General features: G+C 42.1%; 1 protein-coding gene across 5 annotated transcripts in view; it reads left to right on the top strand.

The window, feature by feature from the left end:
- The first annotated feature begins 358 nt into the window (after window positions 1-358).
- TEC (tec protein tyrosine kinase) overlaps window positions 359-22,762 on the top strand; it is a 49,754-nt gene continuing 27,350 nt past the window's right edge. The window contains exons 1-2 of one of the 5 annotated variants that reach the window (XM_050338553.1): window positions 359-377; window positions 15,930-16,112. In XM_050338553.1, the coding sequence (XP_050194510.1) occupies window positions 15,975-16,112 (138 nt within the window). In that variant the 5' untranslated portion in view covers window positions 359-377; window positions 15,930-15,974. Of the gene's footprint in view, window positions 378-1,016; window positions 1,089-1,313; window positions 1,343-1,730; window positions 1,750-15,784; window positions 15,803-15,929; window positions 16,113-22,762 lie in introns of those variants that run through there. The other 4 variants (XM_050338548.1, XM_050338549.1, XM_050338552.1 and 1 more) reach the window with 4 other exon arrangements.

The raw sequence follows: 22,762 nt of genomic DNA, 5'->3' as shown, positions 1-22,762 counted from the left end.
AGAAGTGTGACAGGCATGGGAGACATGGTCACAGCGCCAAAAGCTAAGTTGGAGGAAATCCCCCAAGTGAAAACAAAGACTCTGTAAGTCATTTCCTCCAAGCTGAACAGAAAGACATCTGTGTTGATCCAGCTATTACACACTAGTCACAACAAAACAATTTGTTTGCAAGCAGTATAGACTGCTTGCTTTTCTCTAGACTGACAGAAATGTGAGAGATGTATTTCCACTGAACTTTACATTTCTCTCAGTGAGGTTTTGCAGAGTGAAAGTTTCTATAGGTCAGGCTGGGCTAAAAGAAGGAGGTAAAGAAGAGAACCTGCACAACATCTCACTACAGACTCTGATGTCTGAAGTTCAACCCAGGCACCTGATGGGTACAAAAAGCTACTTCAGTTATTCTGGATGTAGATGAGTGTCTGAGGTTTGGGGTGGCTAGATGCTTCTCTTACGTATGGATAACTGTGAAGGAAGGCATTGTAACCCCGGGGGCCGCCGGGGCAAGAGCAGATCTGTGAAGGTCATTAAAGAAGAGCAGCTTTGGGGTGAACAGCCCACTCGGGATGGGGGAGTGCTGTGCCCACCGCCTCCCTACAGCCCATTCCGCAGCCCCGCGAGCGCTCCCTCTCACCGCGCTTTGGAACGAGAAATGTCCGACCGGCGCACCGCTTACACACAATTTAAAGCCAGCTGGTGCCAAGCACCTAGACTTTTAGGGAGAGTTTGCAACCCAGTTGTGTAATTTGCCTTTTTCTTGTACTTCACCGACACGATTCCGGGCAGCTTCCGCCGGCTGCGCTGGATGTGGGACACCTTCTCAGTTGAGCTCCTCGCCCCTGCCCCGAGGCGGAGGGCGGCGGGACCGGCGGTGCCGCCGGGCGGGGAGCGGGTCCCGCGCAGGGGCCGCCCCCGCCGCTCCCTCCGCCGCTGCCCCGGGGGAGCCTCGGCGGGACGGCGAGGAGGGCGAGGAGGAGGTGCCTTCCCGAGCCGGAGCGGGGCAGTGCGGTGCCTCTCTCCCTCCCTCCTTCCGCCTCCCCCCACGCCGCCGGCGCCAGGGCTCCTTCCGCGGCGGCGGCCGGGACAGCCAGGTAAGGAAGGCAGAGCCGGGGCTGCCGGGCACCGGGCGCTCCTCGCCGGGCACCGCGGGCGGTTCCTTCCTCCGCGCTCCCAGCCGGGGCTGCCCGAGCGCGGGTAGCCGGGTCCGCGCCCCGCAGGGACCTGTCTCGGGGGGTGTCGCATCACAGAGCCCACCCTGCAGCGGCCGCTGTTTGCGACTTCAGAAGTGTGGGCGCCACAAGAGCGGAGAGACCGCTTGCTCGACGTGGAGGTGACACGCGGACCTGTAAGCGAGAGCAATGACAAAAGCTGCCTTTTAAACCTTTGCTTAAAATTGCTGTAATTTGTGTGATATAAGGGGTTGTTATCTAGGCTGTCAAACGCATGTGAAAGCCAACACTGTTGAGTATTTCCTTCTTCATGTGACTTTCTTCTCTCCTTACACCCATGTAACCACTGTGCTCTACTAAGACTGTTCCGCCTCGTCTCAAAGCAAAAGTTGCCTTGTGGTTGAGTTCAGTCATCCTAATAATGGCCCCTGCTTTCTGTCCCACAGCGGGGTTATCCTTTCTTGGCGGTGAATGCTCTTACAGTCCTTCGTGCTGGGATACAGCATACCTGCTGCTTGTGCAGTAAGTGACTGGACTTGCATGGTGCTTTTCCACAGGCTTCCTTTCTGCACCCTTGGAACTGGTAATTATTTGAGCTGTTAACTGAGCTTTTAGTGTAGGCATGGCCACAAGCTCCCTGCTTGGAAAGACAGATGCATACCTTACTGTGACAAATGTTAATCTGAAATACTTAGGGTTGTTTTATGAGTCAAATAAATGAGACTGTAGCTTGTGCAGATGGAAAAACTGACTGTAGCAGAAATGCAGATTAAAAGGTGTCTTGTGAGTACTTGCTTCTGGAGCATTTGTTTTTATTTTAGAGTAAATGTTGCTCGTACCTTGTCTTACTCTCCCACCTTTGATAGAGGGTGAAGTTTCATTTAATTTCTCAGAACCCTCCAGTGACTGGAAGATGGGTTATTACTTACTGCTGTTACAGAAATGTTTAGAGTATTTTGGGCCATCCAAAGCAGCACTCGTACAAACAGGCTCCCAGTTAACTTCAGGAGTGCCCAGAGTGACTTTGCACACGCTTCTCTTACCTTTTGGCACACCAGCTGTACTGCTTGGATCATGCTACCTGTGCAGAAGAGGCCCTTTAGGTGTCCTGGTCTTGTTTCCTGGGTGCTGCTTTTGTAGGTGGGGAGGTCGCTCCTGCACAGCGTGTTACTCAGAGCCATTTGGTGGTTACAGTTTTTAAGGGGACTGCAGCAGGAAAGAGCCCAATTGCTATCAGACTCACCTCTAATAGTCTTCATGTTTCTCTAGGTTTAATTTCATATTTTTATTTATTGAGAAATTACGTCTTATCATGAAATAATCACATTTATCTCTGCATTTAGTCTTTGATGAAAGGGTGCCTTACATGTTTCTCTAAATTTCTAAATGAATATTAGGATTGCTTTGAACCAAATGATTTCTATGTGAGCTTGTCTGCTGAAACCACTGAAAACAGAGCAGTATGGTTGTATGAGGCACCTTTTTTGTTTTAATAAGGTAATGTCAAAGGTGTGAAAATCAAAAACATACTTCCAGTTAGATCTCTGTCTTGAAGGAACTCTAGTTCTCAGCTGCAAGACCTGATTTTATTAGCCCTTCAAAATTTATAGGAGTAACACCATTTTTTTTTGAATGTTAATACAGAATTTTAAAGTCTTTGAAATATTTTTAAACTGTTGATTGCGAGGCAGGTAGAATTATGTCCTAAATTAAGTCACATTTTAATTCTTAGCTGTAGGCATTCTGGGTTTCACATTGCAATGTATCCAGTAACCTGGCTGACTGCCTACAATGGATAAAAAGAGAGAAAAATAATAGAGCTGATAAAACAATATCAGCTCCATATTTTTTCATTTTGCCCTGAAACAACATTGTATTCAGATATGCCATGATAGTATGATATCCTGTAATTAATTTTAAAATAACTGGAAATTGATTACTTCCACAAAATTGCTTGGAAGCATCAAGAAGAATTTGCCTCCACCAAATATAGGTGCAACCTCTTGTAGATTTAATTCCGTCTGTGTTGTGTTAGCTTATAAACTGCATGCAGAAGATAAGGTGCAATGGTGTAAGTTTCATACAAATATTTATACCTCAAATATGCAAAACATGTTCTGTTTCTTAAACAATAGAAGTCTGTGCTGCCTGCTGTCAATGCAAAGATCGTGAAAAATAATCTTTAGCTTTTGTTAACCATTGATGACTAAGGTGTTTTTCTAGTTTGGTTTGGATTTTTTTCATTAAACTATTACCTATTCACTGCTGAACTTGGAACTGTGCTTTTAAAAAAGGCAGGTTTGTGTATGCCAAAAAAGCAGTTGTAGCAGTCTACAATGGCTCTCCTGCAGAAAGAGGATAAGGAAATACCACAATAAAAACTGAAAGATATGGAAAGCAGTACTTGGACAGAGTGGAGTACAGGTTGGCATGGTGAAGAAAGTCTGAGGTGGTGGATTTTTTATATTTTAAAGAACATACGAAGAACATGTATCATATATTTTTGGATTTGTGCTAGATGTATTTTTATTATTATATAGATGCATCTATTTCCACACAATTACCAATACCTTGGCTTAAAATTGTCAGCAATGATCAGTCAGTTTTTGTTCCATGGAAATTAGAATGATGATGTTCATTAAATGATCTGTGGATACCCATACTTTCCTCCATTATGCAAAATGCAAGGGAAAGACTCTCACTGTGTTAGCTGCATCCTGACTGATCCTCCCACTGCAGAGGTATCAGCTCAATTTACCCTCATTATCCGGGCTAGGGCCTCATGCTAGCACTAGGCAATAGAGGTATACTGATACAGTGGGGACACAACTCTCCAGAAACCAATGAAATTGCGCCTGTGTTTTAACAAATGGTCAACTGGGGCTCAAGAAACTTATTTTTGTTAACAGAGGATGTTACTTCTAAAGGCAAATCATGAGTTTACTCTGATAGCTGTCAGGCAGAGGAGCATTCTGATCTCCTGCTTCTGGTCTGTTTTTCTAAGTGTATTTTCTAAAGGAAAAAACATTAGGAAAGAAAGGGGTGTGCAGTTTGAGGGAAAATAATGTTTATGTGGACACGTATTCCTTTTGTCTGGTGAGGCAGAAGAGGAACTGGGAAGCAGAGGCTTGTGACTGACCACTGCCCCGTGGCCATTACAGTGCCGGCAGTTTTCAGTCATCCCCTGCTCCAACTGAGGCACACGGGCTGTGATTCACAGTAGGGAAAATACCATGTGAGATAAAACCTTGAAAAACAGATAATTTCTTACACGTGGGGAGATGAGTCTCATTGTAGGAGGTGCTTTGCAGGGAGGGGAGAAGGTTTTTGCAATTTCCTGGGCATGGAGGTGGGATGGAGTAAGGAGAGATCTGTTCCTTGCAAGCATTGTGAAGTGGCCATTGTGTTCAGATGGGATCGTGAAATCTTGGGAAGAAGACTCCTGAAAGTAGGTCTGTCCATCATGGGCAGGTTCTACCTTTCTTAGGAAGAACGACATCAGTTAGGAGCAGTCTTTGGTTTTGACAGTACTCAAACATTTAGGAGAAAAAAGATATTCCTTAAAAGATACCTCTTGGTTGGATGACTGTTCTGTATTCTGGGCGGTTCAGTAAAGCTCATGCCTAGTGTGGTGTGGTCCAGCCTTGGTATGGTGGGCAGGAGACATGGTTTTCTGGGGCCTGTTGCAGAGAGAGGAGTTCCTCTGAGAGAGTCTGAGCCTGACCAACAGCTGATGTACAAGAGCTGTTCCCCTTCTGCTGAGTGAGGCCAGCCATGTAAATCAGCTCCTGGTGACTGGAAGAAGTGTTTGGCCGTGTTTGCAGTCACAACTCCTCTTCTTAGGCAATGCACCAGCTGCCCACGGGGCTACCCTATTTCAGCTCTTAAGGTAAAAATCCTGTGCAACATTAAATGCGGGAAAAAGGAGAAAAAAACCTTTAGTGTGCTGAGTTATGTGGGACCTGGGCAAAGGCTTTTTTGGCGCTCCTGTTTTTACTCATTCATGCAGATGTGTGAATGGGTACCACTTTACCACACATAGCGTATAACTTCATGTGTGCTCGAGTAGGTCACAGCTGAGTTTCCTGTCAGGAGAGGTTTTGTTTAGCCCTGTGCCTATTACAAGCTGTGATCTGACTAACTTGTAAGATCTAGGCCTTGTAAGATCTAGTTTCCACTTGAATGTGAGGCAGAAAAAGATGACTTTGTGTGGTAAAGGAAGCAGCATCTGGCCTGGAGACTGGGACCCTGCCCTTCCAGTGAGCACACTGTATGTTAGACTGGGACAAATTCCTGACCATTTATTAAACGAAAAAAGGATCTTGTTGGGGTTTGTTTGTTTTGGTTTTGGGTTTTTGTTTGTTTGGGTTTTGGTTTTGGTTCTGTTTTTGTTTATTTGTTTGTTTTTCTACACAGGATAGCCACATAACTTGCCATCAGACCCAGGTGATATCTGACCTTTTGTTTTAGCTGAATGTTGTACATCTGTCCTAGGCAGCCCTGTGCACAAATCTTTTCAGGATAGCTGTGCTAGTCTAGGGGATAGATGAGATAATCATGATACATAAATTCTTAATGTATTCGAGGTTGCTTCTTGTCCTGTGAGTTACAGGATGTCCTATATCACAGGTTCAAGCTCCATATCCTGACAGAAAGAATAACTGTGTGTGTTTTCCCTGCCTCCCCTCCCCAGTTATGAACATCTCTTCCCAGCTGAAGTTGCAAACCGGATCAATTCCCAGTGGCATGATGGGACGAGCAGAAGAGGGGGGCCTCACCCACTTTGGATTGTGTGACCCTGTGGGGGTCTGTTTTATCACTGGGAATTTTGGGAGAATGACAGGTGAAAGGGTGTGAGAGCAGTGAGATGAGGGCCGTCGTTCTGTGTCAGGGGCAGCCAGATGTCTCCTCTGTCACCACGGTGGCTTTCTCTTCCTACCAAGGCACTCTCACCAAGCGTGAAGGGGCTTACAGTTATCTGATGAAAAAAAAACAAACAGTCATGGGCAAGAAGCAAAATTCTCTCAATTTTGTTTAGTACTTTTCTGCATCTTTTAACCTGAAACTAATCTGAAAGTCAGTGTGATGCCGGCACTCCCCATGAAAATCTGAGACCTAGCCATAAAGGACTGTCTTATCTTACCTTTGCAGTGCCTTAACTTTACTCCTTGTAATTTTGACTTCAACGGGAGTAGATTGTGGCAACCCAATTCTGGTGATGCCTCTTCTATAATATCCTTATGTCTCACTATAAATAACCAGAGTGGAGTTATATACCATCAAGAATTAGTGACCGCATTGCGTGTCTCACAGACTTTAAGCTGAATGTTGTTCCTTGAGACAATAAATGTCTTGTGACACCTGACAAGTGCCCTCATTCCCTGTTTAACTCACAACAGTTGAGACAGCTCAACATCTGAGAACTGACATCAAGGAGAGCAGAGGTAACAAGCTGCTTTCCTAGAGATGCTCACTACCTTGCACTAGCAAGAGGAAAGGGAAAACATGAGGCCACAGCACTGCTTCAGTTGTTTTTATTTACAGATTCAGTAAGAAACTTTTCCCCTGAATTAATACTTATATTTTGACATGAGTGAAGTAAAGTCCTTTGATATTGCCTGTTGCTTAGGCTGCACTGTATGTGAAAAAATTCTTTAAGGTTTTTTTTTAAAGGACTGGCTTTTCAGTCCTGTATGTGGAGACTTTATTAGTAAGTGGCTGAAGTGCAAGTAAAAGCAAGGAATTCTTTCACTACTTCCAATGGGCAAGCAGGTGTTCAGCCATTCCCAGAAAAGCTGGGTCCCATCACACATAACAGTTTCTTGGGAGGACAAGTGTCGTAGCTCCAAATATCCCCCCTTTTCTCCTTCTTCCTCACACTTTATATACTGAGCATGATGCTATAGGGTACAGAATATCCCTTTGGTCAGTTGGGGTCAGCTGACCTGGCTGTGTCTTCTCCCAGCTTCCCATACACCCCCGGCCTCCTCACCAGCGTGGCAGTACAAAAAGCAGAAAAGGCCTTGGCTCTGTGCTAGCACTGCTCAGCAATAATAAAGCCATCTCTATATTATCAACACTATGATCAGCACAGTTTCAAAACATAGCCCCATATTAGCCACTGTGAAGAAACTTAACTCTACCCCAGGCAAAATCAATCCAACATAACAGGGTAAGAGACTCTGGAATCACAAGAATGCTGACCTTGCCAACGCCACTGCTTTGCCAGATGTGGGAACGGTAGTACAGCATCTCAGCTGAAATGTGAACGGTCGTTCATTTTGTGTTCAATCTCTTGTGCTTGTTTTGCAGCAGAAGGGACACATCCTGGTGAAAACGATACAGGGGAAACTTGACAAATGGGAACTTTCAGTATTTCATGTGCCCACTTGCTGCCTTGGGTCCTGACCTGTACCCTTAGATATATCAGCCTTGTCTGTTGGGGCTAGTCAGTAGGTGTGAAAAAGAACACCTTATCAAGTGACCTTATAATACCTAAAAATGAAGACTTTGAGGGTAAATATATCCGTTAGTCAACGTGAGATGTGGCCAGTACTTCATCATCTGAGTCAACTTCACAGCTTTTTCTTCAATAGAAATTCCCCAGTTTATTATTGGAGTATTTCTTACTGTGCAGCTTCCACGTAGTCTACAAAGTGGAGAACAAGTAGTTCTTTAGTAATTGGAGAACAAGTAGTTGATTAGGGGAAAAAAAAGTTCTTGAAATGTTTGGAAAAAGAAGTAACTGAGGAAGTATTAGTCATTCCCTGTGTATCAAGCCAGTCATAGTTTGTATGTATTACAGTCTTTTAGTTAGAACATGTCAAAAGAGTGTCTTGAATGCTAAAATCAGTTAAGCTTATTTTTTGTGTAATAGATCCCACGCTCACCTGAGATTGTATAACATTTTGAAAAACAAACTCAAATTGTGAAGAAAGTGAGTTAAATGGACTCCTTTACTATAGTTAAAAAGAAGAATAGCCTCCGGCACTGTTGATCTCTTTCCTTTTTTACATTTTTCTTCCTCAAAGGTTTGATTTGTTTTGCTCAGATTTACAGTTTTGTGTACAATAGCAATTGTCCTTCTGCTTGATGGTGAGCTTTAGGATTCCTAAACAAAGTTAGTTCAACCTCTGATTTAATAGAGCTTTTATTTTTCTAGCCCTCTAAACCTCTGACTTCCTGGAGAAGTAGGAAAAACTTTAGCACAAGCATCGCCCATTTCCTTTGCCAATTTCATCTTTGCCTGTTTCTTTAGTAAGTGGGTGTTACTGTTTCTCTTCCCTTCTTATCGGCAGGGAAGAGGCTGAGGCAGCAGCTCAGCTTTATTAGAAGTCCACCCAGTGCCACACGCCAGTGGGGTACCGGTGGAGTAGCCTTGGTCTGTATAGAAGTGAAGTATATAGACTCTGCTCTTCTGGAGCTTCTGCTCCTCCAAACCAATGCCATACCAGTTTGGAGGTAGTTCATAGAAACACAGAATCATAGAATCAGCTGGCTTGGAAAGGACCTCTGAGATCATCAAGTCCAATCCTTGATCCAACACTGCTGTGGTTACTAGACCATGGCACTAAGTGCCACATCCAGTCTCATCTTAAAAACCTCCAGGGACAGTAAATCCGCCAGTTCCCTGGGCAGCCTATTCCAATGCCTGATTACCCTCTCTGTAAAGAATTTCTTCCTAATATCCAACCTAAACCTTCCCTGGCAGAGCTTAAGACCATGCCCTTTTATCTTACTGATACCTGCCTGGGAGAAGAGACCAACCCCCACCTGGTTACAACCTCCTCTCATGTAGTTGTAGAGAGTGATGAGGTCTCCTCTGAGCCTCCTCTTCTCCAGGCTAAACAACCCCAGCTCCCTCAGCCTCTCCTCACAGGACTTGTGCTCCAGTCCCTTCATCAGCATCGTTGCTCTTCTCTGGACCTGCTCCAGCACCTCAATATCCTTCCTGAACTGAGGGGCCCAGAACTGGACACAGCACTCCAGGTGTGGCCTCACCAGTGCTGAGTACAGGGGAAGAATCCCTTCCCTGGTCCTGCTGGCCACTCTGTTCCTGATCCAGACCAGGATGCCATTGGCCTTCTTGGCTACCTGGGCACACTCTGGCTCATGTTCAGCTTCCTGTCAATCCAAACTCCCAGCTCTGCCTGGCTACTCTCCAGCCACTGTGTTCTTCCATTTCCCTCTCTAACACTACTTTGAAAAAAACTTGCTGGAATAAAAAGGACTGTTTCCTTTCGAAGATACATAAATATATAAGGGGGACAATATATATGGTATACGATATGCCTCTTCCCAGTTCAGACCCTGGCCTTCCCTTCCTGTTCTTACATTATCTTCTACCTCTTCTCTGTCACCTGAGTGTCAGTTATATTTGTGCAAGTAAACCAAACCAATATTCTTCACCAGACATTTATGCTGCACAAGTGAAGAAGCAAATCTCTTTATGCTCTGCCTCATCTGGGCAGCTCAGTCAAATTCCTTGCAGCATCCTGAAGTCTTGGTGATGGCACCACAGAGGGCAAGACCTCTGTGTATGTCATCAGAAAATTAAGTCTACTCTGCTTTGTACACAGTATTTAGAATGAAATAAACCTAAGCCACAAAGTTTGTACCTTTTAAGGGTTAATGTCAAATATTGATGTTTCAAAGTCTTTTTTGTGCCTTGATTTCATGTGTCCCAAACTAATTTTCAGCTTTATTGTTTTGCATCAAAGAACATTACAAGTGATATAAAATGAAGGCAAAATAGTCAATGCAAGTTTATAGATATTACAGAGCTTTTATGTGGAAGAACTAAGAAAAGCTATGAGTACTCAGCTCTAGAGGAATGAATAAAAATACAAGAAGCTGATGAAGATAGTGAAAAATGATCAGTCCATCCTTTGTATGGTATCCCATTATTTGGTTGCTAACTCAAAGTTATTGCTAAATAATTTAAAGAAAAAAATGCCCATGTCAACATATTTTTTGTATCATGGATGGTAATAATGTAATTTTTGTTTCATAAAGCAGAGGTTCCTTTCCTAAATAATTTATTTAGGAAGAAGGTGCACTATAAAGCTGTGAAAGGATAATGTAGTAATTTGAGTGTATTGCTTACAGGAAATCCAAGGAAAGAGCAATAGCTGAGTTTATAAATGATTTGGAGACACATACATGTCATTCTCCTAAATCATCACTGTAAGGGGAAAGAAATCCTTTTGGTACTCTTACCACTTTTCCTGAGCCGTTCTGTGCGCTTCGGCTCTACTTTTTTGTAGTGGTTGATGAGTTGATCCTCCAGTCTGGTGTGATGAACCACCTTGATGCCAACTGACCCTATCTAGGAGGGACCATAATTTTTCAGCATTGTTTTTCTCTGCTTACCCCAACTACCTAAGTTATAATGCTAAAAGGAAACAAAGGCTTGTATTTTGTAAAATGTAGTGAGCCTCTTCCCAAGGAATTTTGGAAAACTGGTTCTAGTTGCAGTAAAATACTCCAGTGTGCTTACATGAGTGTGTTTCAGCTGAATAAAGGATATTCTGCAATATCTCAGAATCTCCAGTCAGAGTTGTCACTGAGTTACCCCTTAGCCTGTTCACTTGTTAATCTGTAATTAGTGCAGGCAAATATGAATCTAATTTTTGTAGGGTTTGCTTAGATATAAAATTAGCCATTTATTGTTTGGCTGATTTTCAAAAAGAGACTGAGGTTTTGCAAACCTTTGAGTGTAATTTTGAAATTTATTAGAAAATAGTACCCCCAAAATTACATTTTTCTCAGTTAAAAAAAATCCGAACTTGCATATGATAGAAGTTTGTTGGGTTTCTGAGAGTATGCTGTTAAAAAAAAAAAAAAAAAGAGGAGAAAAAAGTAAATATAAGTATTTTTTTTACTTCTCCTTTTTCTGGCATATGATACTTTCCAAATATCATGACAGAATTTTTCCCCTCAATTTGAATTTTAAAATTATGACAGATTTTGCTAAGTTATATTTCATTTGTTTTTCTGTGAAATTTGCCTTTCCAACAGGCATTAGTAACAGTTGTATTTTATTTTTTTGGAGTTTGAATTTGCAACCTTAGATGTAGGGCAAAAACACAATACAAGAGTGTATTTTGCAACCCTTGCTCGCACTGAGTAGTAATTATTCAAATAAGCCTGTGCTGGATACTTACGTGCATAAATATTCACATGTAACTCAGTTTGTAGTTTCGTGATAAAGCAACAGAAGCTCCATCAGAAAAACCAGGGTAAGGAGTTCTCCTTTTCTTCTTCCTTCTGTCTGCACTGTTTCTGCTCTCTACCCAAAGCAGCTCGTATTGCCTGTTCACTTACCCCACTGCAGCCATTTGTGGAGACACATGACCTTGATCAGCAAACTTATCTGAATTATCTAAAATGAAGGAGGAAAAAATATTCTGAAAGACTTACATATTTGAGTTAGAATTACAAGGCTTCACCTGTGTATTTAAAATCAACATTTTGGTACTTTTAAAAATTGAATTAGTGAATAATGTTAAATATCCAGATCTGGAATTGCTACTGGTTTGAATTGATGTGTCCAAAATCTGAAAAGAGCTGTTGTGCAGGATGCATGAAACCCAAGTCAGAAGGCTGAAGATGTTGATTTGTTAGAATGAGCATCCTGAATGCCCATCAGCTTAGCATTAAGACTTTGCACTAAAGGACCCAAATTCCTAGGGAACTGTTACCATTACTAACGAGCTGTTGGAACTCACAAAATAGTTCCACCTCGATTTTATTTTTGTTTCGAGCCACATACAAATGTTTCCTGTTGGTGTTTGTTTTATGGCTGTTGTGATGTGTGCTTTTCAAAGTGCCTTTTTTCTTGTGAACCCCTCCATGACTATGTGTGATGCAAAGCTTTGTGCCATAAGAGTGACAATAACTTTACTACATTTGGGTCAGAGAATCCCTGGTCAGATTGGGATGCACTTTCTCTTTTCTATTTACTAGAACTTCCACTGGGACTTTCATACATTTATTGAACTATTTGAATGTTACAGGTGCTTACTGTCACACCGGCTTACGGTGACTAATTGTTTCAATAAACAAACACAATCCAGGAGGTGGGAGTGGGAACCAGAAGATACAAGGGTAGTGTTGAAACACCTGAGCTTACCACATCACTTAGTGCCTCAGTTTTCCCTAGTGAAAACTGGGAAAAGTGACATGCGTAAGGAGCTCTGTCTACAAGTGAAAATGTGCTTTGTGCATCTTGACCTGTCAGATTTATCTGAACAGTTGTTTTCATTTGTTTTAAGAGAGGTGTGTGGTGACTTCATGGCTCTATAGGTGAATATTTGTATAATGTAACTCTTTCTGATTTCAGTCATAATTCTGAGTCTTCAGCATCTCTGCAAATTAGATCATATTTGTTATTATGTAGCTAAGGTTGGCAGGGAACAGGGCAAGTTCTTGGCAGAAGTCATGCTGTTAAAAGTTTATATGGGTGTCAGCATGAAATTTCCACAGCTGTTTATAACAAGATAACAATGTGTCACGCAAACAGCTTCGTGTTCTGAGGGAACAATGGAGTGTTTGGGGAGGAAATGTGCAGAAAATATCTAAGACTGTACTGAAGAAAAGCAGTGACATATGGGTTTGATAAAGGGTAAGGGTGACTGTCAAAGGGGCTTCTTAATGAAGTGTTGGAATTTCAGAAGAGAATTTCCAGATTAATAGGTGGGGGTGCAGTTGTCCTGAGCTTTATTTGTTGAGACAGAAATGTGTCTGGAGTCACTGACTTGGAAAAAACTTCAAACAAAACAGGTTTCTGTGACCAAATGCAGATTCAAATGCTGATCTCGTGACCTGGGAAACTGGTTCTAATCTGCTGAGATCTCCATAGCAGGGCTAATTTCAGTGTAGCAACCAGGTGTAGACATTGACCAATTACATTATTGATATCTTTTAACCCCGATTTTGTCAAAAGGATTTTTTTTCTCTTGTGTAATGTTAACACGACCAGAGAGGGATGATGGGAAATGAAATATTTTAGCATTATCCGTATTGAGAAATCTTAGTTAATTTTGAATCCCTCTTGTCCTCTCTGGTGCAGAAGTCTAGGGATCTCTGAGATCACAGTTTCTAAGATGAATAATAATTACTTTTTTCTTAAGTGCCAGCAGAGAATTTTTACTATTGAGAACAGAATAATTGTTTTGGGTGGGAGAGCCTATGATGGGAACCCTTAAAGTTTTGTGTGCATTAAGCTAGTGTGAAAGTTAATACTGACTTTTAATTTTTTGAACAATGTTTGTGTTTTCAGTTTATGGTAGTATTCTTCTTTCCACAATTACCTTTAAGATTACCAATTTATTTTTAGAAGGGTAATAAATCAGAATTGGAGAGCTTTAGTAGTTACAGAATGTATTCAAGATGATTACTAATTAAAAAAGATCTTGCCTTCTTCCCAGCAATATGACATGACCAACAAAATGTATGTGTGTATACATATCAGAAGAAGAGAAATAACAAAAAGAGATTATTGATAACAATCACAATTTCCAGTCCAATTATAGTCTTTTACTTATGCATCCTAACCTGGTCTTATTTTATAGTTCCATGTAAACTGCAGAGTAATTTTTTTAGCATATGCAGAGATATTCATTGAAAAGAAAAGGGTATTTTAAAGCAGTGAACAACCACATCCAGCTGTTGAAATAGCAGGAGTGTGGAATATGAGAGGGTTAACCAGGTGGTGCCATGGGTAGGGCTGGCAGAAAGCGAACGAAGGGAAAGGGGAAAAAGGATTTCTAGTAACAGCTTCTCCACAGGCTCTCCCACACCTTTCATTCCTGCCTCTGTGCCACCTCATTTGATGAGTCCATGCAGGCAGCTGTCTTTGCTGTGTGATGAAATGTCTGGTTGGATCCCTTCCCTAGCCTGCTTCCCATGCCAGTGGGAGGAACGCTTGCACCCGCACAAGGCAGGGTGGCACGATAGGGCGGCGGTGAGCAGGTGAGGGAGGAGGTCGGCTTTGTCCAAGCTGGCATCATTGCAAAGAACAGAGAGATTGCCTGACAATGTCTCTGGCAGGACCCTGGAGCCAGATTTGCAAACAAAGTAACTGTGGGTGAGGGGTTTTTTGTGTACTCCTACATCTGTGCTGCAGGTATCAGTCATGGTGTAGAACTTCAAAGCATCTTAACGTTACTGAGTGACCATATCCTTAATATTTTTTGAAAAATAAACCTTTGTTCTTTGTTTTTAAATTGACGGCTTCTAAACTACCATTTGTGTCTCAAAATTTTCTTTAATAATTGGGGTGAGTTTTAAAAATTACTGTACTGATGCATCTCAGGCACAAAGGCTTATAGTAGATGTGGTTACGTCAGGCTGATGACCGGTCACTAGTGGAGTCCTCCGGGGCTCCATCTGAGGCCCAGTGCTCTTCAACATCTTCATAAATGACTTGGATGCAAAACTGGAAAGTATACTAAGGAAGTTTACTGATGATAACTAAATTGGGAGGAGCTGTTGAAGGCAGAGAGGCCCTGCAGTGAGACCTCAACAAATTAGAGGACTGGGCAATCGCCGACTGTATGAAGTTTTAATAAAGACAAGTGCCAGGTAGTCCATCTGGGACAGGGCAACCCTGAATGTACATACAGACTGGGGAATGAGAGGCTGGAGAGCAGCACTATGGAAAGGGACCTGGGGGTCCTGGTTGATGGCAAGTTTAACATGAGTCAGCAGTGCCCTGGCAGCCAGGAAGGCCAACCGTGTCCTGGGGCGTATCAGGCAAAGCATCACCAGCCAGTCAAGGGAGGTGATTGTTCTGGTCTGCTCTGCACTGGGGCAGCCTCACCTTGAATATTGTGTGCAGTTTGGGGCACCACAATGTAAGAAAGATATTAAGTTCTTAGAGGGCATCCAAAGGAGGGAAATGAAGATGGTGAAGGGCCTTGAGGGAAAGCCTTATGAGGAGAGGCTGAGGTCACTTGGTCTGTTCAGCCTGAAGGAGACTGGGGAGAGACCTCACTGCAGTCACAACTTCCTTGTGAGGGGAAGACGAGGGGCAGGCATTGATCTCTTCTCTGTGGTGACCAGTGACAGAACCTGAGGGAGTGGCCTGAAGTTATGTCAGGAGAGGTTTAGGTTGGGTGTTAGAAAGAGATTCTTCACCCTGAGGGTGATGGATACTAGAACAGGCTCCCCAGGAAAGTGGTCACAGCATCAAGCTTGTCTGAGTTCAGAAAGTTCTCAGAGTACTCTCAGGCACATGGTATGATCTTGGGCCTGTCCTGTGCAGGGCCAGAAGTTTGACTTTGATGATCCTTGTGGGTCTCTTCTAACTCAGGATATTCTATGATCTTCAATTTTATACATAGAACTCTTTTGCAAATGGCATGTATACATACACAGACCTTAGCAATTATAACTTGTATGCAGGTTAGGACTTTGTGGTAAAGACCACAGAGGTACACTCCTGTTTGCCTGGAGCACATTTCAGACTTCTCACCCATATTTTCTGTGACATAGGCTGCAGTGTACCTTATTTCGTCCCAGTCACGTACAGCTTCTGGCTTTGTGGGAATGCACCAGTTCAGACCTCAGCTGAGCAAAGCCTGAATTTTCTTGTCTAATAATTAACTTTTGTAAACTTCCAGATGCTGACAGTGAGCTCCAGCTTTCTGTATATTCAGGCAGTTTCATTTACAAGTAGAAGCTCTTTTTACTACAGAAATCTCCAACTCTCTGATCCTCCAGAGATGTCGTAATGATTTATTCCTCTTGTCTTCACAGGAATTGATGTTCAATGGCTAGAAAGAGAGCTGACAAGGGGCTGAAATGAATACAACTACTATCCTACAAGAGATTTTGATTAAAAGATCACAGCAGAAGAAGAGGACTTCTCCCTTAAACTACAAAGAGAGGCTTTTCGTACTTACGAAGTCTATGCTAACATATTATGAAGGTCGAGCAGAGGTAGGAGACACAGGTTTATACTACAGAGTGCCTTTGTTCCTTTTTGCTTTTGCATAATGTTTGCTTTTTTTCCTACTGTATGTCATACTGTCATGAGCAGATGGGGGAAATGGTCATTGGCGGCAAAGAAAGTGAGCTGCCATTTCTCTTATTTACAATGCAGGTTGACAGGGGTGTAGATAACTTATCTGGTAGTCAATATGAACTGGTTCTCAGAGCAGTAGTACATAGCCTGAATGGCAGAAATAGCAGAAAACAGCATTTATAGCTGGTCACCAAGGCTGATTTCTTTTTCCAGAGAGATGAAAAATCACTGCTTTTACAAAGTGGGAAAGAGATGGAAAAACTTAAAATCATGGTTGCTTGTGGCTGTGTTTACTGTGAAGGCAGTTACTTTAACATCTGGGAATTAACTGGATTAGAACAGGAGGAGCATTTGATAGGAGCAGTGCATTGCAGACCAAGTTCCACAGAGATGAGATCCATTAGAGTGCATCATGCAACCTAGTGATTGAAATGAAGCTGGAAATAGTTTATCTTTAACCACACAAACAATTCATCCCTGTTACCACTTTCTGTGTAAATTTAGTTACACAAGAAGTAACTGGTGTAAACTATGTAAATTCTCAGACCAGCATTTTTTCAAATGAGCTCCAGACTCAGTTTCATCAAGGTCACCTGCCCCCAGTGTGCCCTGTCATATCCTTAGTGCTGGAGGTGTGATTTTCCACTTAACTGAGGTTACTTTCCATATTTGTCACAGATGCTGAAGGGGATTAAAATGGCTACAAAAGCTAGTATAACATACTGTACACGTTGGGAAGACATTTAACAATAAAACTTAATGGAAACAACCCTGCATCCTCTTGTGTCGGGTGTTTTAAGAGGGTACAGGAGAGAGCTAAGTCTTACTAAGCATGTTTCTCTGCCAGACCTTGTGGTTGCACCAGAACTGAACTCCCCATGCTACAGGATGACAGCAGTTTGTGTAGCTGCCATTCTCTGACACAGTCAGGGACTGAGAACAAGACCACAGACTGGCTGAGGTTGGAAGGGGGCCCTGGGGGCCCTCTGGTCCAAGCCTTCTGCTCAAGCAAAGCCACATAGAGCTGATTGCCTGGGACCAGCTGGCTGTTGAATATCTGTGTCCAGATGGCTGTTGAATATCTCCATGGACAGAGTCTTCACAACCTTGCTGGGCAACCTGTGCCAGTTCTCGGTCACCCTCACAGTAAAAAACCCATTGTTTTCCTGATGTTCAGGTGGAGCCTCTTGTCTTTACGCTCACTGGCTCTGGTTCCAACACTGGGCACTGCTGGAAATAGCCTGTCTCTGTCCTCTTTGCACCCTTCCTTCAGGCATTTATATGTCCCTCTGGATGGCAGCATGACCAGGTGTATCAGTCACTCCTTTTTTGGTGTCATCAGCAAACTTTTTGAGTGTACAACTCTGCTCCATCATCCAGGTCATTAAGGAAGATATTGAACAAGACTGGACTCCTGGGGTACAGTGCTAGTTACTGACCTCCGACTAGACTTACTGCCAGTGATCACTGCCCTCTGTGTCCAGCTGTTCCACCTTGGAGTATGAATTAGTGTGTTTTTACTGACTGTAGAGTTAAAATATGTATGCTTTCCCTCTCCCAGAGAATGAAGAGGTGGGGGCCTAAGAAACCCTCTGAAACATGTCTTGCATGATTATCTTGTGTCAGCTCACATTCAGAACAAATAGAAATCTAACAAACAGGTTTTGCGGGTCTAGTTGACACCCTTTAAGAAGTTACCACTTCCAGCTTTCCCCTTACAGTTTTTTTTCTTCCAGCTTTCCTGATCCCCTCCAGGTTAATGTCCTCTGGCTAAAATACCTTTCCAAGAGACTGACTTGTGGATCTGTCTGAGAGGGGGTTTGAACTATGAGTTTTGTTTGCAGTGAGATGGAGCAGGGCTGCCCATAGTGCCCTCAACTGAGGAGGCAGTAACTTCTTAACATGTTCCAGTTTACGTTACAGACAGTTGGGCTGAAATATTATGCCTACACCAGGCCATGAGTTTGCTGCTGAAACAGGCAGGTCCATCTCATCGATGTCCTAGCCTTGTTAGCTTCCCCCATTGACTTGAATTGGACCTGGCACTTCTTGGAACTCATACTGCTGTGAAAAAAATTGCTAATTGTGGAATGGCCTGGGTTGGAAGAGACCTTGAAGAACATCTTGTTCCAACCCCTCTGCCATGGGCAGGGACACCTTCCACTAGATGAGGTTGCTCAGAACTCCATCCAACCTGGCCTTGAACACTTCTAGGGATAGGGCATCCACAAACTTCTCTTGGCAACATATTCCAGTGCCTCACCACCCTCACAGTAAAGCATTTTTTTCCTGGTATCTGATCTAAACCCCACTCTCTTTCAGGTTGAATCCATTCCTCTCTGCCCTGTCACTTTTAAATATCTCTCTCTGTCTTTCTTAAAAGTTCCCTTTAGGTCAGCAGAAAGATATCTGATCTGGTTTTATTTTTTCTGGATTAGTGTTCTGCTGGGTTAGCAAGCTGCATAAGCTGGGTGCAGGATCTAACAAGTGCCAGAGGCTGTGCCAGGTGGTGGAGGAGAACAGGATGCTCCAATTGTTGATATCAGCAGGTTGTTAGACTGGCTCAGTCATGACACATAACTTTCCAGCCTAAAACCATTTTTGTTTTCACTGTTCTTCTGATTTTAGATTCTTTTAAACATTAATCAGCATTTTATTTTATCAACAGTATTGTCTGAAAATAATGAGCTCTGATCCTAGAAGGGCATATCAAATATTTTTATCTGTTTGAAAAAAAAAATTAGTGTGTGACTAAGATCTCTGTGACACAGTGGTAGTTATTCCTTTATGTCACTGGGCAACTTAAATGGAAAAAATGTTTGGGGTTTTTTTTTAAGTTCCTTATAATGGCATTAAATTTGTATTTAAAGTAAGACAGATGCATATTTTGGCTGAGGTAATTTATATATAAAGAGGAAAATAGTTATTAGAGATCAAAATAATTCTTCCCCCTCTGAATAGTTGGGGGTTTATTGCTGAAATAAATGTGAATACTCTTTGAATTTAAAGACATGACAAATGAAAGGATGGATACAGACTGATCTCATTTCGGGCTTGGCAATATTCAAAGTCCAGATTGGTAAGATAAGCATGGAAATCCCAAGCCAAGAGGATCCCACACCCTCATTTTAATCCCATAACTGCAGTAGTAGCAGTCTGCCAAGGGTGGCTGAGTTCTGCACCTCCAGGCAAGTGTATGATTCCCAGAGTGGTTGTTAGCCAAGCTGAAGTATTTTCTTCCATTTTAACTTCTATGGGAGTTCAGTAAAGAGTTCAAGAAAAACCCAGGGTTTGTGGGGACGTGAATAATCATACCACTTCTTTTTAAAACCAATACTAAACTAAATCTCATTAACCAGATTAGTCAATACTCAAAGTGTGGGCTGGTCAGGATTGTAAATAAGGTGACAGATTTAGATATTTGGTATGTCTGATGACAGAAATGGAACATTTATGGCAACAGAAAGCAGTCAACCATAACAAATACCATTCTTGTGAACGCTACTGAGAGATCTAATTGTTCTTTGCAGCTGGTAGTCAGGCATCACTTGCTCTTTGACCAGAAACTGCACATTATAGAAGCGTTCTTCTCTGGTTTTTTTCGGTCCTATGTCCTGACAAAGTGCCATATTACCTGCTTGGAGCAATAAATGATTATCTCTGAAACATGACAACAAGCAGTAGCATGAAATCTTGTTTTAACTTGCTCATAACCAGTTTAAATTTTTCTGTAAGTGCTTTCAAGCAGATCAGGCTCCCTGTCATGGTACAAAGTGCCTACAGTGAAGCTGGAATTGCACTGCTGCAATGAGAAGGAGAATTATAGTTTCTACATTTAGCAATATTGCTCTGCTGTAGGTCATGGAGGAGGTGTGTGAACTATCAATGGAGCATAAATACAGAGTTGGTGAAGAGGCTGAATTTTGAGACTGATTTCAAAGTACAGAATCCTGAGGAAGGAGAGTCCTGGTTTAGGTCACCTGTGCAAAGCTCTACAATTATGATAGATGCAATGGGAAACCTACTTTGTGTAGGAAGTCAGTAGGACCTTGGCTTTTATGGTTTAATTTCTTCTGGGCATTATGCTGTTGGATAAAAAAACCCTGAAGAAATATCACTTTTAGGTTTGTTAAAAAGATGGATGTTAAGAAGCTTGAAAATAAAGATACATAGGACCAGACTTGCTGTAAGCATCATGGAGATAAGGTTTTACTGTCAGAAAAGAGGAATATTCTGTTTAAGCTGGGATGTCCTCTGGTTTTGGCACCTTTTTTTTTTTTTTTTTTTTGTCACGAATTCTGAGAATTAGTAAGTGTAACTGTTGGGGAAATGCCGTCATTGCACTGTTGTGCAATACTGGGCTAACAATAGTTACAAGCATATAAAAGGCCAAATTAATGTTGTTTCATGAAGCCCTTAATGGTTCATCTGCTGTCATTGTTGGAAACCATATTTTCTGTATTTTTTCCCTTAATGTTGCAAAAGCTGCTATGAAATCTGAATGATGTACTATAAAGCTGAATACGCTGCAGTCAGAAAGACTTAAGATAGGTACAGTGTTCTCAAATATTGTAGACTTACCAAACCTGCTTCAAACACATTTATGTAGACAGTAGTAACTATGGTGATTTGAAAGTGGGAGCTGGTGGGCATTTTTTCTCAAACTGGCCCTTACTCTTGAGAACTGCTGCACTATTCTTACTGGTGTCAGCTGGAGTAATTGATTGCAGTGCAACCTCTCTGGATAATCTGGTTGTATAGCAAGGGCATATAGCCTACAGAGGAAACACTAACTTGAAATATTTAATCAGGAAATCTCTTCTCAATTTTGTGTGGTTTGAAAGCTCAGTATAAAACTTCAGGTGGGCTTCTGTTCATTTTCCTGAAGTATTTTCTTCCAAGAAATCAAAAAATACTAATCAGTAGGAAATTATTAAGCAAAATGAAGCAATTTTGAAGTCAATCTACTTGTTTGAAAATCAAGTATTTCATGAAGTAATAATAATAATAAAATCTCATTTGAAATGCTTTTTGTACTTTTGAGCAGCAAAAATTTAACTAAGTTTTAATATGACTTTTTTTTAAAATTGCTAATTTCATCTTGAATGGATTGCAGGTTTGAAATCCAAGGAGGCATTTGTGGAAATAACAGCACGTGTGCATGGCCCTAGGTTCGTATGGCCATTTTCTGTTAAAAGTCACCTCATATCTTGCATATTCCATTTAAATCTCTTGAGTTTATTTTCAAAGGATTGGTGCATATACACTTTCATCTGTGTCTATTTGGAAAATCAAACCTTAGTGTTTATCAAGGAGTCCACTCTGAAGTTTGAAATGCATCAGTAAATTTGAAATATATCAGCTGAACAGTGGCAATTGAAAGGAAGAATCACTTTCCCAGTATGCCTGGTGGCTGGTGCCCCACGCTGCAAGTGCCCTACACACTCCTTTGCAGAGTGGCTTTGCTGCTGCAAGGAACAGCATCATTTATTCCTCTTGAGTTAAGCAACAGAACAGACCACACAAAAATAGCATCGAAGCTACTGTGCCCATCAGAATGGTCCACCAAGTACTCCTGGTTTATCCTCTTCCTCCTTGTGTGGCAGTAAGTTTGACTGTTGTGAATTCTTTCTCAATGAATGTTGAGAAGGTTGGGAGAAGATGTTGGGACGGTCTGACAGCCCTGACTGGAGCAGGCTTACTGCTTCATTAAAGAGCCATCATAGCAAGTAATGTGCACTTCATACAAGTTTTAGTTAGCTTATGCTGACAGAGCATCTTGCTTGAACTTAAAAGCGCCACCAGACTACAGGTTTTTGCTCTAGTTGGCATTTTAGGCAAGGGAAGTTCTTTGAGATGAAGGAAAGATAATGAATGTAGGTGTTAAAGTACTTCTCATCAGTGGAGCAGTTAAAAGGAGCTGGTTTGCGCAATTGAGATGACCTTCTAGTTTGTTGGTTGGAAAACTTTCGTACTGATGATTCTCGTGAGTGTGGTGCTTCCTCAAAACTGCCGTAGATCTGGTTAAAATTTAAAAAATTCTTATCAATGTGTGGACTGTTAGTATCCTTCATGCCTACTGAAGCTGTGGAATGTTCCCTTTCACCACAGTATTTCTCTGTGTCTCTCATCTTGCTTAGCAGTGATACCCTTTAGTTTGAAAGTGTGCTGATGTGTGTGGTTTGGTTACTGTCCTCCCGCACATGGCGTGGCGTGCTTACCGTTAACCTTTCCAGACCACAGCAACTTGTGCCGACCGTGAGCCTGAAGCTGAGTATGAGTTTATTAACACTGAATTTCTTTCAGCTTTAGTATTTTTATTGTTTGCTCGTGTTTGCTGTATGTACTACAGTTCACAGCAGTAAATGGTTTATACTGGGTTTTTCACTTTCAGACGTTATAGGCTAAATCCTGGTCCCTGTGGTTACCCTGCATGTGTTTGGAGGGATGGAGATCAGTGGTGTTAGAGGGAGGACAAGATGAGGGGGACTTAGTGCTGCAATACCTTCTAGCTCTGGAATGGTTGCACGGAGGATATTGGGGTAGGCACAGCACGTACCTATTT

The sequence above is a fragment of the Myiozetetes cayanensis genome, unplaced genomic scaffold (genome assembly GCF_022539395.1).
Source record: "Myiozetetes cayanensis isolate MyiCay16 unplaced genomic scaffold, myiCay2020 scf7, whole genome shotgun sequence".
Taxonomy (NCBI): domain Eukaryota; kingdom Metazoa; phylum Chordata; class Aves; order Passeriformes; family Tyrannidae; genus Myiozetetes; species Myiozetetes cayanensis.
The sequence above is the reverse complement of the archived record's forward strand: the minus strand, read 5'-3'. Positions and strand labels throughout refer to the sequence as shown.